The 17,258-nt window shown below is 31.9% G+C and overlaps 1 protein-coding gene across 3 annotated transcripts in view; it reads left to right on the forward strand.

Moving 5' to 3' along the window:
• The window catches only part of LOC129906542 (uncharacterized), a 134,346-nt gene extending 117,346 nt beyond the window's left edge, over positions 1-17,000 (forward strand). For all 3 annotated transcript variants that reach the window (XM_055982331.1, XM_055982332.1, XM_055982333.1), the window contains 5 exons: positions 1,244-1,747; positions 1,816-2,050; positions 3,067-3,279; positions 3,344-3,544; positions 15,367-17,000. In XM_055982331.1, the coding sequence (XP_055838306.1) occupies positions 1,244-1,747; positions 1,816-2,050; positions 3,067-3,279; positions 3,344-3,544; positions 15,367-15,531 (1,318 nt within the window). In that variant the 3' untranslated portion in view covers positions 15,532-17,000. The remainder of the gene's footprint in view (positions 1-1,243; positions 1,748-1,815; positions 2,051-3,066; positions 3,280-3,343; positions 3,545-15,366) is intronic.
• The last annotated feature ends 258 nt before the right edge of the window (positions 17,001-17,258 follow it).

The following is a 17,258-nucleotide window of genomic DNA, read 5'->3' on the forward strand; positions in this document are numbered from 1 at the left end:
CGAATAATGAGATCATTTTTCGATCCAGCAGTAGGAAGACCTCGCTTAGTTAATTCCGCCTTCAGCTCAGTCAAACTTAACTGATTTAGTGTTTTACCCATTTTAACTTTTCAAAACGCGAGCACTTTTACTTATTTCAAAATGTTTTACACTTTGTTTATTGTTAAAACACACGCGCACTTTTTATTCGCGAAATTATCTGATTCGCAAACATAAATAAGTTTTATTCCACTTCTGACACCAATGTAATGTTTTATTCCGGGTTCACAATAAAACTTATTTAATTTCCACTTATATTTCCGTTCAAATAAGAACACACTTTATTTCAACTCAATTTACTTTTATTATTCACTCAGACAAACACACTTTTAAATCACTTTATTTACTACTAACAATTCGCAACACTTTATTTCACTTTGTACTGTACTCTTTCACTTTCAAGATTAAACTGTATCCGGTCGGTGTCTACGCTGCCCTTTTATATCGGAATCTCGAGACTCGAGAATGTCCTCGAAGGCTCTCGTCCCTGCCTCTCGAAATTTCCTTTCCAGGAGGGGCGCTTCATACTTCCAGTCTAGTGGGATATTTTGGGATGTGTTAGTGGGATATTTTCTTAATTACTAAAGGTCCGTTCACATTTCTACCTTTGCAGTAGTAGGTAGTGTGTTCAGACTTTTATCTTAAAAGTAGTTCAGTTATTCATCGTTACAATATTTTTAAATTAAATAAAAAATGTTCTTTAAATTTTTTTTCATAGAATGCTATAATATTCTAATCAACTTTTCCCATAACACATAAACGTGGGACATTTTAAAACTTTCAAAAAGAATATTCGAAATGGCATGAAACTATTAGCATAAGCATAATCATTCAAACTTAGTTTGTATTTATTTGTATATAATGCTGTTGGCTATTGGTTTAGTACGCATGCTCCAATTTTTAATAACATACATTATTTTTTCGATTCACTTTCCTTGATGTTAGAGTAGCTATGTATGTATATTAAACAATTATTTTTCATGGCGCAGGCCGAGTTAAAAGTATCTGAAAATATTTTTCTTCTTTTTGCTTTAGTATTTTGCTTTGGATTAAAAAATTCTGACTTGTCTATAGTATTTGAATTGATTGTCAATTAAATTTGTTTAAATTAAAAGGTAAAGCTAGAAAATTCCAACAAATCAAAAGTATGATCAAAGTAATATGAAAGTTTATGTAATTAATTTGTTTTATTTTTGTTGTTCAGCTTATTTGATGAAAAACCTTCACATCATATCAGCCTGGATTCAATAAGCCTTCCTGCAAGTCCATTAGATTCAATCGCGGGAAATGAAAGCAGCAAAATGAAACAAAAACACATGCTTGAGGAAATTGCCAGTGAAAATGACAGAATTCGTGATCTGTGCCATGAGGATGGGATTGTTGATATCAAAGATGATCTTATTGTTAAAGAGGAAACCCGAGTAAGAATATCATGGTCAAGGGAAAACTCGCCTGCTCCATCCACATCGACTTCATCCACTGTCCAAACAGTTGTCGAAAAATCAACTTTAGGTGACGATGAAGAAAAGAAACATTTAGAAGGAGAAGTTTCTAAACCGATTGAGGAATGTCCTACTGAGGATTTTGTTAAAGACAATGTTCAAAAAAATATTGAACCAAAAAAAGTTTCTAGTCAAAGAAGTCAACGTGAAGTACAAACAATGATTATGAACCAAATTGTATCACAGGAGACAGCTCCAAGGGAAAAGTTAGTTTTTTTTTAATTTTATATAAATACATTTCTCTTTTAATAATTCAAATTTTCTTATATTTTAGAATTTTTCCATCAAAAGAAATGCAAGCTGCTCTCAAAGTAATAAACGATTCCCTTCAGAAATTCTCCTCAAAATCCAGTGATCATAAGAGCGCTACAGCAGTCGTTCAGACGGAATGGTTTCATGTATCGAGCACTGACAAAGCAAATCCATTGGTTGTAGAAGACTACCTAGATTGTTTTGAGGAATTTTCTATTGCTTTGCTGAAGAATGTTGTGAATTTGATGGACACTAATGTAAGTATCAAAAACACACATATACTCCTAGTCAATTTAAAAGGACACCCATAAGTCTGTTTTACATTCTGCATTGTTTTCAAACCAAGCATGCTGGATACTTATTCGTTTTTGTAATTTAATTGTTGTAATATGATCAAAAGAATGATACATTAATATAGTTTTAAGTAAAGTATAATGACTCTCTAACATCACACCCGTTACATTTTATTTGAAGGAATGTGTATTCTCAGTAAGCACAATAGTTGTAATACATTCAATATTAAAAGCAATGAAAAACATAATTAGGTATAATATACTCTTAGTAGTTATACATATACCTGGTATATGTATAGCTACTAAGAGTTAATTTATAAATTTTATTCACAAATCCATTTTATAAATTTTACTGTTCAGTAAAATGAAATTTCATCAGTAAAATTTATAAAATGAATTTGTGACTAAAATATAACACCAAATGCATTGCTCCTTTTTCAAAAAGTTTGTGAACATTTTTTAAAAATTTATTTCATCAATATTTTGCATAAATTAGAATCTTAAATAGCAAAACAGAATTTTTACTAATGGATTTTACTGATAGCTATAACTGAGTCCATAGCGAATAGTTACAAACATACAAAATAGTTACAAACATACAAAAGTAAGTAAGTAGCAGGATATTTTTTAATTCAAAATATTGTGCAGTAAATTCAGCTCCGACTTTTCTTCGCAAACTCATTCCTAAAATTCTATTTTTACACGCAGGTACATAAGTGTTCAAAACATGTCGTTAGCCAAAGTCATATCTAACCATTGCATTAAAGCAAAACAAAAGAATTAATTGTGCAAAAACATTTATAAATCCTGAGTTTTTTTTTATTTTTTTTTGGTTAACGTTTCAATACCGATTTTTTTTATCATGAAATATATTTAAAATCAGAGTCCTCTGATACATACTCATTACTTGTTTAACTTCTCAAATTTCTTTCTCTATTTAAATTTTTTTTAATTTGTTTTAATATTTAAATAATTTACAGGGTAACACGGCAATGCACTATGCAGTTTCACATGGCAATTTTGACGTAGTATCCATATTGCTTGATTCTAAGGTTTGTAATGTAAACCAAATGAATAACGCAGGATATACATGTGTTATGCTTGTCTCGCTGGCGAAGTTGCAAAATTCAGCACATCGGACAGTCGTTCAACGATTATTTCAGATGGCTGATGTCAATATTCGAGCTAAAAAGGTTTTCTGATCAATATAATATTATTCTTATAATATTCAAATTGCAATGATTTTGTTTTTTCAAGCACTGTCAAACTGCCCTTATGCTTGCTGTTTCCCATGGAAACTTGGATATGGTTGAAATGTTGTTAGACGCTGGCGCTGATATTAATATTCAAGACGAGGATGGCAGTACGGCGCTTATGTGTGCTGCAGAACATGGACGAGTAGATATTGTCAAGCATTTGCTATCGCAATCAGATTGTGATTCCCTGATTCAAGATGTGGTGAGTTCATTTTTCTTAGTAATTAATTGAAAATGTTAAAAAAAACACAAATCATCACACTCTGCGTTAAACACACATCTGATGGTTTTGGAAAGTACATTTTAATGTTGACAGCACAAAGATGTAACAGGACTTTGTTTGCATTTTATTGTTTGTTACCTTACCCTTTTCTTCCCTACTCAACTCCCCCCCCCCCCCCCCCCCCCGATTTTTTAAATCGATTTATTTCAATTCAAAAACATTTATGGTAGGAAAAAATTGTGCGACCTACCTACAATTTTTTTATATCACAAGTTTGATGCTCTAGTTTAGTAGTTACTATACTTGGTAAGATAAGGTGGAAAATGTGCCTAAATCAATTATTTTAAGTTTTAACATTAAAGATGTTAAGGGCTGATAACGAAATTCATTGCAATTCCATAATCGATATCAAAGTGGACAAAAATTTGAAAAAAAACTGCATTTTGACATTCTTGAGCTTATGCATATTTTTATCTAAACGGCATGTTTTATACAGGGTGATTCAGGAGAAATGTCCCAAAAAGCTAGAGCGTGTAGGTTGGGTCGAGACAAGAAAAAAAATCGTGTGGGAAAGGTGTCTATTACCCCTCGTTTAGCAAAGAGGAAATCATGGGAATGGTCTTGACAGAACTGCTGGAACTCCTAAGAGGTAAATTGTGTGCCATTGTTGGACACCTTAGGTAAACCCTCTAAAGCGAATATGGAACGTAAAGCGCGAATGGTTGCTTGGGAAGTTGTTGAAGACATTCGAATGACAAATGGGAATTTTGAATTCGAATCTACCTACCACAATCAACCACATAGACTTTTGAAAGGGGCCAGCAAAATCTATGTGAATGCGTTCCCATACGTTCTTTGATGCAGTCCAACTGGAATATTCCTTTGGTGAGCGGCTGGCATTCGATTGACAAGCAATGCATTTTGCTACTGTTGACTCAATGATGTCATCAACCTTGGGCCACCAACAGTACCAGCGGGCCATTTGTTTCATTTGAGTTACCCCCCAATGAATTTGATGTAGGAGTGTTAGCACTTTAGGTTGTAGTGCTGTAGGAATAACAACCCTTAGACTTTGGCTCTGAAATAGAAGAATGTTAGTAGAAACACTTAGGCGAAACCTTCTACGAAAATAAGGAAATAAACTATTTGGAGTAGCCTGCAAACGTGCTGGCCAACCCTGCTGTGCGTATTCGATGAATTTGCAAATATCTGGATCATTTCTTGAAAATTTTGCTATGACATCTGAATTGATTGGAAAATCTTCTGATTCTTCTAAATTATCAAAATCTTCATCAGGACCCACAGGCAATCGTGAAAAGCAATCAGCATTTCAATGCTTTGCTGTTGGACGATAACGAATTGTGTAAGTGTACTCCATTAAAAAAATTGCCCAGCGTTGTAGCCTTTATATAGTCATATGCCCCAGTTTTATACTACGGCTGGTGATCCGTTATAAGCTCAAATTGACGACCATATAAATACTGGTGAAATTTTGTCACGCCGAAGATGATCGATAGAGCCTCCTTTTCGATCTGGCTATAACTTTTTTGAGACTTTTTTGAAATGCCTCAAAAGGCAAGCGCGATTGGTTTTTCTGCCCCATCCGGGTAAATGTGTGAAATGACTACACCAATGTCATGCGAAGAAGCATTGGTAGCCAAGGTGATGGGCAGATCATTTTGGAAATGTGTTAATCGTGACACATTTAACATTTTTTCTTTAAAAAGATTGATAGACTTGTGTTGCTTCTTTCCCCACTTGAAAGGTTCATCTTTGGCTCGTAACTTATTTAACGGTGCAGCTATTTGGCAAAAATTATCTATGAATTTGTTGTAATAGTTTATCTTACCAATAAAAACTCCCAGGTCCTTAATATCTTTCGGCTCAGGTAAATTGATGATAGCTTTGACAAAGTTTTCCGATGGACAAATGCCTATTGCATCAATGATGTGACCAAGGTATTCCACCTCAGTCTTTGCAAACTGACATTTGGCTAGTCGACATCGCAAGCCATGATTTTCTAATCGTTCCAGAAAAATCTTGAGGTTGTTTAGATGCTCTTCATTTCTGCGTCCGGATACGATAACATCGTCTAGCTACGAGACGCAGAAATCCAAATTTGCAGTTAATTGATCCATATAATGCTGAAAGATACCTGTTGAGCTCGAAAGGTAGCCTTTGATACTCAAACAATCCAAATTCGGTACTAATTACACAGACTTTCTTCGATTCTTCGTCCAGAGGTATCTGGAGATAGGCAGAGTGACATTGTATCCGTCAAAAGCTGGTCTTTAGAATCAGATCCAATTTGTAAAACTGAATCGGAATTTGCACATTGAATATGTAAACCAAATTCTTGGAACCAATCCATACTAATTATGTTTGCGGCTTCATTGTTATTGCAAATAAGAAGTGGTAAGGTTTTTGTTTTTGTATTCCACCGTACACTGACGTTCAGCTTTAAGTAATCGTAATGAAGGTTCACAAGTTGGGCTGCCAAGTCTGTCATACCCCTCAAGACCAATGAATGAGCATATGGCACCGGTTACAAGCTGAAAGGTTAAAGGGCACTGATTAATATGAAGCGAGACGAATATTTTGTTTTTCTCGACATCGGTCTCTAATTGTGCAGAGAAAACAATTTCAACTCCACTATCGTGCATTACGTGTTCGTCTTCTATTTCGTTGATAGAATGTGCAGATTCTGCCTGCTTCTGTTGTTGATTACTCTGATTCGATAGACTACAGTGACGTCGATTGGCACACATGCTTCGTGAACTTCGCCTGCGGTTTTTTTTATTCATAAGAATGATAACGTGATTGTGATTTCGATGAGTGGGGAGCTTCTGATTGTTTTGCAGATAAACAAACTCTACGTATGTGACCACGTCGTTGATAAAAATCACAGATTGAATCAATGTGCTTTCACTGATCTCTAGGTTGCTGAGCGAAACAATTTGGGCACGATTTTCTTATGCTACAGCCTTATATAGGCCCAAGGGTAAAAAATACATCTTTTTGGTTCATACTCCTCAATTTTATAAAGTTCTTGTAGAAGTATCTGATTTTTTTTTTTGTCTCATTTACTTTTACTTATCATGTAGATAGCGATTTACTCAGAAAAGGTACAAAAATTCATTAATTTTGATAAAAAATAACGTACGAAATGGGATAAGGTCTAAAACACGTTTTCTTTCCAATTTATGCCCGGAAAATTATTTTATTTTTTATTTTTCTTTTATTTTTTTTTTTTATTTTTGGATGACAAATAAAACCATAGTGATAAATTTTATACCGTAGGACCATTTTTATCAGATTTGGCCAACATTTGAACCTTGTCTTAATGGATAAAATGGGAATCATAATGAAACAAATAGGAATAAAGCCGTATATTCACAGTTCTTGTTCGCTTGTATCAGTTTAAACAAATGAATAAAGTAGTTTAAAGTTGTTACAACTTACCCCGGAAAAATGTTTCAATCTACCCCGTCATGAAATTTTACACAAAAAAATTAACTACGGAAAAACCGGAATTCGCGCGTACCTAATTTTTTTTTTAAGTGGTCGTTTAATTCTCGTTTCATTCAGTATTATAAAATACTTTAAAATAATGTGTCATATGGCCAGATTACATGAACATAAAATTTCTAGCTTGATCAACCGCCTCCTCTTCCACTGCTTTTTATCACATTCAGCTCCAAAATAAATACAAAAAACTACGCATACGCCACAGTGGATTTGGACAACGTGCAAATAATGTGAATTACAACTATGCCAACACACCTAAATTGATATTAAATAAAATTTGCACTCAATAATTTTATTTATTTATTTAGATACAAATTACAATAATTATTAGCTTGAGATTGCAAATATATATACAATTAAGTTTTTAAACAACTTTTTGACGCATTAAAATCAATTAAATTAAAATACTTATTAAACAATGTGCAAGCAGCATACAACGGCTCATGTGAACCATAGATCGTTCTATTGAATCATTGATAAATAAAATCTACTGATCTTAATGAACGTGAATGAGAGTTTATACATATTTGTGACAAAAGATAATTTGAATCAGTTTCACCAGTTAAAATATTAAAAACAAATAAAACACTTGATGTAGTCCTTCGATGAATAAGTGATGGGAGATTGATCAAACTCAATCGCTGGACGTATGGTGGTAAATGTCTGTTATCATCCCATGGCAAGTTACGAAGTGCGTACAAAATTAATCTCTTTTGCACAGATTCTAAACGGGTAATATTAATACGATAACTCGGACTCCAGACACAGCTACAATACTCAAGACACGATCGCACATGGGAACAGTATAATGTTTTTAATATATAAGGGTCTTTGAATTCGCTTGCAAACCGACACACAAATCCAAGACGGCTTTTAGCTTTATTAATAATGTAGTCGATGTGCATGTTAAAGTTAAGTTTAGAGTCCATTAAGACCCCAAGATCACAAATATTATGAACTCTTTGGAGAGGTTGACCGCACAACAGATATGTATTTACGAAAGGTGAATTCTTACGGGTAAAAGTCATACATTTACATTTAGAAACATTTAGCTCCATATCATTTATATCACACCAAGTAGAGACAGTATTTAGGTCTTCTTGCAATAAACGATGCTCATCATAATTTTTAAACGATAACCGTAGTTTAACATCATCGGCGAATAAAAGTGGATGGGAATGTTTTATTATATTATTTAAATCATTGATAAAAATTAAAAATAAAAAAGGACCAATGTGGCTTCCTTGAGGAACACCCGAGTGCACTATTATCTTTTTTGAAATTTCATTTTTAAAACAAACATGCTGTGTTCTTTGGTGAAGGTAAGACTCTAACCAAGTTAAAAACCATATAGGGAATCCAATTATTTTCAGTTTTTTTAGAAGTAGTTTATGATGCACACGATCAAATGCTTTGGAGAAGTCCAGGTATGCGACATCAGTTTGGCAACCATTTTGGTTCTTCGTGATAACATCCGAGCAAAACTCCATAAGATTGGTCGCAGTGGATTTATTCTTCATAAATCCATGTTGGTTAGGCGAAATTATGATTTTGTATCTTTCTTCAATTATTCCCAAGACAAGTTTTTCATATAATTTTGGAATGCAGGACAACTTCACAATTCCTCTGTAGTTAGCAATGTTACATTTGTTACCGTTCTTAAAAAGTGGTACAACATATGAGGACTTCCAAACGTTTGGGAAAACACCCGTATGAACTGATAAATTTAACAGATAACACAAAGGACGCGCTAAAACAGATATAAAACGTTTAACAATGAAAGGTGGTATTTCATCTGGACCATAAGATGATGAATCATCAAGCTTCAGTAAATGGTCAATTATATCAGTTTCTTCAAATATTGGTTCATCTACGTCTAGTTGGGGAAAACTTTCTAAAGTTTTTAAATAATTATCGATTTTATCACAGTTGTTATCACAGTTCAATTTATCACAAATATTATGGCAAGAGTTATCACAGGTTCTTTTAAAGCTAATATAACAGGTTTTAGGTTTTTTATAAACAGTTTGAAAAAAGACAGCAAAAATATCACAGATGGTTGTAGGATCACTAGCAGTAAGATTGTTATCAGAGTCGGGAAATTATTTGTTTTTTTTTTATTGTTTACAAATTGCCAAAACTTTTTCGGATCTGTTTTGATTTGGTTTTTGATGCCTAATAAGTAAAGATGATAGTTTGACTTAGTTTTAGCATGGAGCTCCCTTCTTACAGATGAGTATTTTAAATAATCCACAACCGAATTGGATGTCAAATAACGTCTATACAATTTTGTTTTAAAATTTCTTAGTTTTTTAACTTCTTTATTAAACCATTTTGGAGATTCAGACTCAGAAAATGAGTTTTTAAAAGGAACGCACATAGATAGAAAGTTTTTAAGAACAGAATAAAACAGAGAACAGCTACTTTCCACATCAGTAATATTACAAAAATTTGACCAGTTGTAATTCGTTATAAGATTTAAAAACTGCGTATCATCAATTTTACGGAAATCAGGAACTTTTTTACCGCGAACCGAAGATTCGTTATATTGGTCTACATAAAATTGAATTTCAATTGAAGAGTGATGGATTGAGTTCTTAAATAAAAATGTATCAGCTGCAGATATCTTTGTTAGTTCCGGAACATCGGTGAAAACTAAGTACAAAATTTTAAAATTTGTATTTTGTATGTGGTTTACTTGATACAATCCCATATCTGCACAGTCATCAGTAAAATTAGAAACAATTTCTTGTGCATTTTCTCTTAAGTCCAAAGGGAAGAAGAGGGTTAAAAGTGCACCACCTTCAGGATCAGCCATCCAATTAGCATTGGGTAGATTGAAGTCACCAAAGATGAAGCAGTTAACAAATATAGGGAAAAACAAAGTCATTTCAAATAATTTTAAATTTATTCAGCTCCTAAATTCTCAAATAAATAATACCTATAAAAATAAACAAATACAAATTTAAGACAAAACAAATAATTTCATTTCGGGAGGGTTTAGCTCAGACGAACCAAATTTTTTTTGTACATAGTTTTACATGCGATTTAAGCAAGGAAGAAAAAATTAAGACGCCTCCCTAAGCCTTAAATAAAAAACTATTTTGTAAAATATCATATATAAAAAACACTAGATACAAAAATATACAAAACCCCTTTTATCAAAAATGTATTCTCTGAAGAAACAAATTTAACCTGCAGCCAGAACAGGATAAATCTTTAACAGCTGAAATTTTATTTTAACCCCTTTTATCAAAAATGTATTCTCTGAAGAAACAAATTTAACCTGCATCCAGAACAGGATAAATCCTTAACAGCTGAAATTTTATCTTTTAATCTATAGTGTCCACATCCTTGGCTTAATATTTAACTCAATTCACATACGGCCTAAATATCGAATTCAGGTTAAAAACTTCCACCTCAAATAATTTTTTTTTACTTAATGTCAATGTAAAATAAATTGTATATCACGTATGAATTTAAAAAACCTAATTTTTAATACCTAGTTCCGAAGCTCAGCAACAATTTTCAAAAAATGTTGTTTACTTTTACGCCAGTTTAAGATTCAAATATAGAAAATACAAAAATAATCCGTTTTCGTAATAAGTATCTAAAAAAAAATTCAACCAATTCAATTCAATATCCGTTTAAAAATGAAAGCTTCAAATACTTAGGCCGAAGGAACAATTTTTTTGCATTCCCTTTTCATGTTCATATTCAGCCTAATTTGGTGTGTTACTGCAAGGGTTAACAGGTCACTGGGGTGCTGGGCACCAATTTGAATTTGACAAAAAAAATTATTAAGCACACAACTATTCTATAAGAATGACATTCCCAAAAATAATCATTTTTATCAAAAAAACAAAACCGACTTCCATGGATCAAAACTGGGTTTTATGGTTTTTCTCATAGTTTATATGGCCATAACTGAACGACATTGAAATTGAAATGGGCAGCAGGCCCCAGCTTTCCAATACAAAAAGAATTATCAAAATTGGTTCACTCCGTCCAAACTTATGAGGTTACAAACAATCCATTTTATAAATCATATTCACATAGAATTGAGAAGGTCCAAAAAAAATGTACTCGATTTGTAATAAATAAACTGCATTGGAATATACACTCAGTCACAAAAGTAAGTATACACCCCTAACTTTGTTTAACCAAGACCTCAAAAAAAAGAATCTAACACATTTTCGAAAAAAATTTAAATCTGGTTTTATTTCATTAATCATTGCCTACATATTTACAAAAAAAAATTTGTCAAATAATCAATACTAAATGAAAAAGTGACAAAAAATTAAACACAGTACAAAATTTCGCATTACAAAAGTAAGTATACAGAGAAGAAAAAACTACGAAAATCGATGTTAAAAGTATAAATATCTAAATTTTTTTGGGAATTAATATATTTTAGGCTACCCCCTAGACTTGACGAGGTCAAACTCACTTGAAGGCATTGATTTTACTAGATTTTTTGCAACTTTTGGGCCGAATCTTTTCCACTCTTCCTAAAAGACTCGTTTCAGCTAATGCTTGAATGCTTCCTTACTTTTCTCACCAAATGGTCCAACAGATGTAAATAGTATCCAAATCGAGTGACTGGGGGACGTTTGGATCTGGTTTTGAAAGTTTTTGATCAAAAATTCACTCAAAAATACCGAGTTTTGCTTAGGGCCGTTACCTTTATTGAAGAAAATCAATCCATCTTAGCCTAATTATTCGACACTCTGGTGCAGGTTTGTCTATAAAATATCTAAAAAACAATACCCATCCATTGTTTCCTCAAGGAGACCAAATAACCCACACCAAAAGCTATAAGCAAAAACCCCCATACCATAAAGAATCACTGCCGTTTTTACCAGTACCTTCCTTTCTTTTCGGATCTACTTCTTTTATCGGTTTTCTAGAAATATTGCCACATCCATAACTCATATACACGTAAGACGAAGTGTACTGCTCAGATGGACCTGGTAAAATTTGGAGAAAGATACAAAACTAACAAGATCCCATCAAAAAGCTGGTACTGGTAAAAACGGCAGTGATTCGTTTATGGTATGGGGGTTTTTGCTTATAGCTTTTGGTGTGGGTTATTTGGTTTCCTTGAGGAGAAATTTTGTACTGTGTTTAATTTTTTGTCACTTTTTCATTTAGTATTGATTATTTGACAAATTTTTTTTTGTAAATATGTAGGCAATGATTAATGAAATAAAACCACATTTTGTGTCTAGTCCGTAGATTTATCTTCGGATAAGATTAATATGTAATGTAATGTAAAACCACATTTAAATTTTTTTCGAAAATGTGTTATATTCTTTTTTTTGAGGTCTTGGTTAAACAAAGTTAGGGGTGTATACTAACTTTTGTGACTGAGTGTAGATAGTATGCCTCATTATAATACTAGATGTCAGCTTATTGGCATACATACTCTTGAGAACCGACGCAAAATATATTCAATAACTTTTATAAGAGATATATTATCTTATCGCATTAATTGTTTTTTTTTTTTTTTTTTGCTTGAATTAATTAATTTTTATGCTCCAAGTCGCTTCCTTAGAAATCGTAATTTATTCCAGGAAGCAAATTATAGAACGAATTAAGCATTAAATGAGACTATAAATCGCTGTGTTAAAGAAGTAAATGCTATTTTGAATGATTTTGATTTTAATTTTCAATATAGTAGAGAAACTTTTAAAAATTTGTTAAATTTATATTTTTTAAATAGATAATTTTATATTGTATTATTATTGTATTGTTTCGTAGTCTGTAGAGTGTTGTAACTCGATTGATTTAAATAAAATTAAATTAAAAAAAAAAAAAAAACATAATCATTTTTATCAAAAAAACAAAACCGACTTCCATGGATCAAAACCGGGTTTTTATGGTTTTTCTAATTGTTCCTATGGCCATAACAGGACGAAATAAAAATGGGACCACCCTTCAGGCTACAGCTTTCCAACACAAAAAGAAGTATCAAAATTGGTTCGCTTAGTCCAAAGTTATGAGGTAACAAACATAAAAAAAAAAAAAAAAAATACAGACGAATTGAATACCTCCTCCTTTTTGGAAGTCGGTAAAAAAAAGAAAAAATACGGACGAATTGAAACCTCCTCCTTTTTGGAAGTCGGTAAAAAAAAAAACAAAAAATGCATATTTTTAGTGTTTATGTCGTATTATTTCAAAAGTGAGTTCTGTTAACAAAAACATGTTGTATACTTAAAAAGAAGAGACAATCAATTTATGTTTATCCATTTTTGTGTACGACTTAAAAATTGGCCGTATGAAACAAATTCCACACCTGAATATTGATGTTTCAGATTGGAGTTTTGTTTTTCATAGAAGTATACCCGTACCTCAACCCTTATCGCTACCGCAAACCTTCCAATGTGGTCAAGCCTTTATGGTTCCCAGTTATAAAAGGGTTGAGAATTTGATACAAACCAGTATGTTATTAAAAAAAAAAAATACTTTATTTAGATATTTAATTTTGTTCAAAGCTTTTTGAAACTTAACCGCGACAAAATTGGAATAGACTTTAATGGAGATTTTCGATTTATCACTAATATGTAAAAGCAAACCCTCAATTTCTGCATATACATATATGCACTATGCACAGTATGTATTAGGGTTGTATTTGTTCAAATTCTCATCATATGTTTTCTAAAAAAAAATTCGCTTCAGCTGCGTACTACGCTTAGGGTTGCCAACCGTACTCTTAAAAATAGTATTGTACTCTATTTCACGTATGTGTACTCTATAATCTATAACTCTGATAGAGTACGTCAAAATACTCTTTTTTCACTTAAGGCTGAGTGTACCACCACATAAAAATAAGCATTTTAACGTTTACAAATTGGTGGATAACTTTCATGTTTCTAAAGAAAGAATTGAATGAAAAAGAAGAAGACGCGCATATTTTTAAAAAAGTTGGCCACCTGCGTTCCTATAGATTTTTTTTATACCACAGGTGTTTAAAAATTTTCATAAAATATTTTTTTTTTACATTTCGCATCGAAAAACAAATTTCAAAATTTTTTTAAAGAAAAGATGTAACAGTTATAAAAACTTTTTACTTCTAATGTAGTGAGCCAATTATTGTAGAAAATTATAAAAATAAGAAATTTATAAAATTCATTCATTCGTGGTCGTGGTTAAGGAAAATGTAAGATGATGAAATTTAAAGTACACTGAACGAAAAAAAGCTAATATTTTCTAAACTGGTTGAAATAGAAACTTTTTCTATTTGGTTTTAGAACAGTCAAATGTGCACCTATCAGCCATTTCAGGCTTATACATTTTCTACCGGACACTCTGTATATTTTTATTTCGATGAATTATATTGATAACTGCAAAAATTGTAAGCCATATTCTATCTGTTCTTGCCACTTCGACTTTCACTGAGAGAGTATTTTCGGTCTTGAATATGAAGTGGCGTGAGGAGAGGAATAGGGCTTCGTTGAAATTGATCAAAAATGAGCTCTTAATGTATATGAATTTTGAATTTGAACGTTTAGTCATACACATATTTTAAAAACAACAAAAAATTGTTATGTACTGTAAGAATAAAAAAAAAATGCATTTTCAAGATTTGAAATAAATGGTACTCTTCTTTTTTCAAATGTACTCTTTTTTTTCGTCTCTGAAATCAAATATACTCTATTCCTTCTTAAAAAAGTAGGGTTGCCAACTTTTTTAAGAAGGAATAGAGTATATTTGTGTTTTATTTAAAGTTTGAACTTATAAGATGTAAAGCAAGATTCCAACTTATAGATGTTCGGAACCACAGAGAGCACGGAGTAGTGCCCTTCAGTTCTCTAGCAACTTTGGCACTACACCAAAGTTTTTTTTTGAAAAAAAGTTTATACATAGTTGTTGTCTAACTTAAACTGAGGTAGTGAGGTTTACTCATTGTAATTCAAATGCATAAACAGTGCCTATGAATACGCCCAAATGTCTTCAAAATAATCCAAGGCGATCTTATGATTGAGCATCAAATTCTAGATAAGAGTATTTAATTAGAATAAGAGTAGCACCAAAATTTTGCATACTAAATTTTGAGATCTTGAGATCTAAAGGTCAAGTTAGCAAAAACACACATTTTATTAATTTTGAATGGGAAAGGTTAGAGCATCAAATTTAATATTCAAGCATTTAATTAATAATAAACGAGCATAAGATTCTTGCATACTTGGATTTTGAAAATTTCGTTGTTTGTTTTAATATTGAAAATAAAGCGAATGTATTTGCTAAAATATTACTTATTTTTTTTTCAGGATGGAAGCACCGCTTTTAAAATTGCATGGCAAGCAGGCCATAGAGATATCGGTCTACTGCTCTACGTTCACGAACAGATGTTGCGTAGCAAAATGCCAACCAAACCCGAACAACGAACATCATCCCAGTCACCTCGCCACCACAAACGACATCCTTCACAGTAGTAAAATTAAGTTAAACTAATTTATAAATTATTTCGTTCTGCACTATGCACTAGAATGAATATTCATAACATTTTCTGATCAAAACTAAAATATAATAAATTTGTAAAAATAGAAATAATTTATAACAAAAATGCCAGTAGAGAACTGGCAATAATATAAAGTTGTTAAGTCGATGAGAACAAAATTTAAACGAAAAATTCCGATAGCATTTCGAAATTTAAAACTAATTTTTTCAAAAAGTCCAAAGAGCAAATCAAACAATGGACATATCATTAGGGGTATTCACGATCCGATGCAACTGGTCTTGTATCATTGCAAAAGTGCAAAAGTGTAAAATCTTGCAGCACTACAACAACAAAATATATGGATTGAAATTTAACAATGGTCTTGCACTTTTGCTATACCCTAACCCTATTGCAAAATAAAAATACAATGGTGTAAAATTTTTTTGACAGATGGCAGCTCGCCGTCGCGTGTCGCCCATGATGAACAGTTTATCTTTTTTATTCTTATTCTTTTTTATTTGGTTTCTTTTGATGTAATTTGTGAAAATAAATTAACCCGAACACAACAAAGAATGAAATTATAAAAAAATTGAAAAAAAAGAAGAAGCATCGGTGGAAAGACAACTCGGTAAAAAAAAGAGTGAAGCTGATAAAATTCATATCATGGATTCCATTCAATATTTACTATAGATAAGAAGAGGAGCGTTCACGATCTATTGTAAAAAAATAAAATTTTACACTTTTACTAGACCTGTTGCACCAGATCGTGAATACCCCTATTATATTCTGTGTGTTTTTATGTTCAAAGCCTGGTATGCAGCTCAAGCAAAATTTTAGCTCTCATACAAAATTCTCTGTAAAACTTAAGCTTGGCTATATTTTGGAGAGAATTTTGTATATGAGCTATAATTTAATGCGATCTCCGTACTAGGCTTAATACGAAAATCGATTCATATTTTACACATTCCATAACATATAAGCTGTATACCGACACTCTTACTAACGTCGAATAGTAGCTCAATTATAACTGCTCATCATGTCCATTTCGGAAAAATTTAAAAATGTATCACTTGTTAACAAAAAAAGTTAAGTGTCAATCAGAATGATAAAATTTTATCTAAGCACTGTTTCTTTTTTATAGAGTATGGCCGGAGTGTGAATATACAGCAAAATTATTCTACATTGCTAAACTTATTTTTTGTATGACTGTTATAAAATAAATTAAAAAAAAATTCCTTCCCAATCAGTTATTGCAATATGAGCTTGTCTTAGTTCAATGTATTTTTAGGCCGTGTGTGAATTGCGTTAAATAGTTAACCCCGTGTAAAATTTTTGACACTATTGAGGTGAATCAAAAATTTTCAGCTGTATGGCTTATTGTTTAATATTTTTCTCTGCCTCTTTTCTGCCATGAAACTCCTTTTTAATATAAGAAAAAAAAAAAAAAAACCAAACAAAACAAAACCATCTGCAACAAAATTGGGCTCGGGGACCTGGTTAAATTTGAGTTAAATTTTTTTTGCAGATGGTTTTGTTTTGTTTTTATTAAAAAGGAGTAGGTACCATAGCAGAAAAAAGGCAGACAAAATTTTAAACAATAATCCATACAGCTAAAATTTTTTTTATTAACCTCAATAGTATCAAAAATTTAACACGGATTTAACTATTTAGTTTCATAATCATACTCTTTCTTTCACCACAGCCTCGACTGAATGAATTTTA

This window comes from Episyrphus balteatus, chromosome 1, assembly GCF_945859705.1.
Source record: "Episyrphus balteatus chromosome 1, idEpiBalt1.1, whole genome shotgun sequence".
Taxonomy (NCBI): Eukaryota; Metazoa; Arthropoda; class Insecta; order Diptera; family Syrphidae; genus Episyrphus; species Episyrphus balteatus.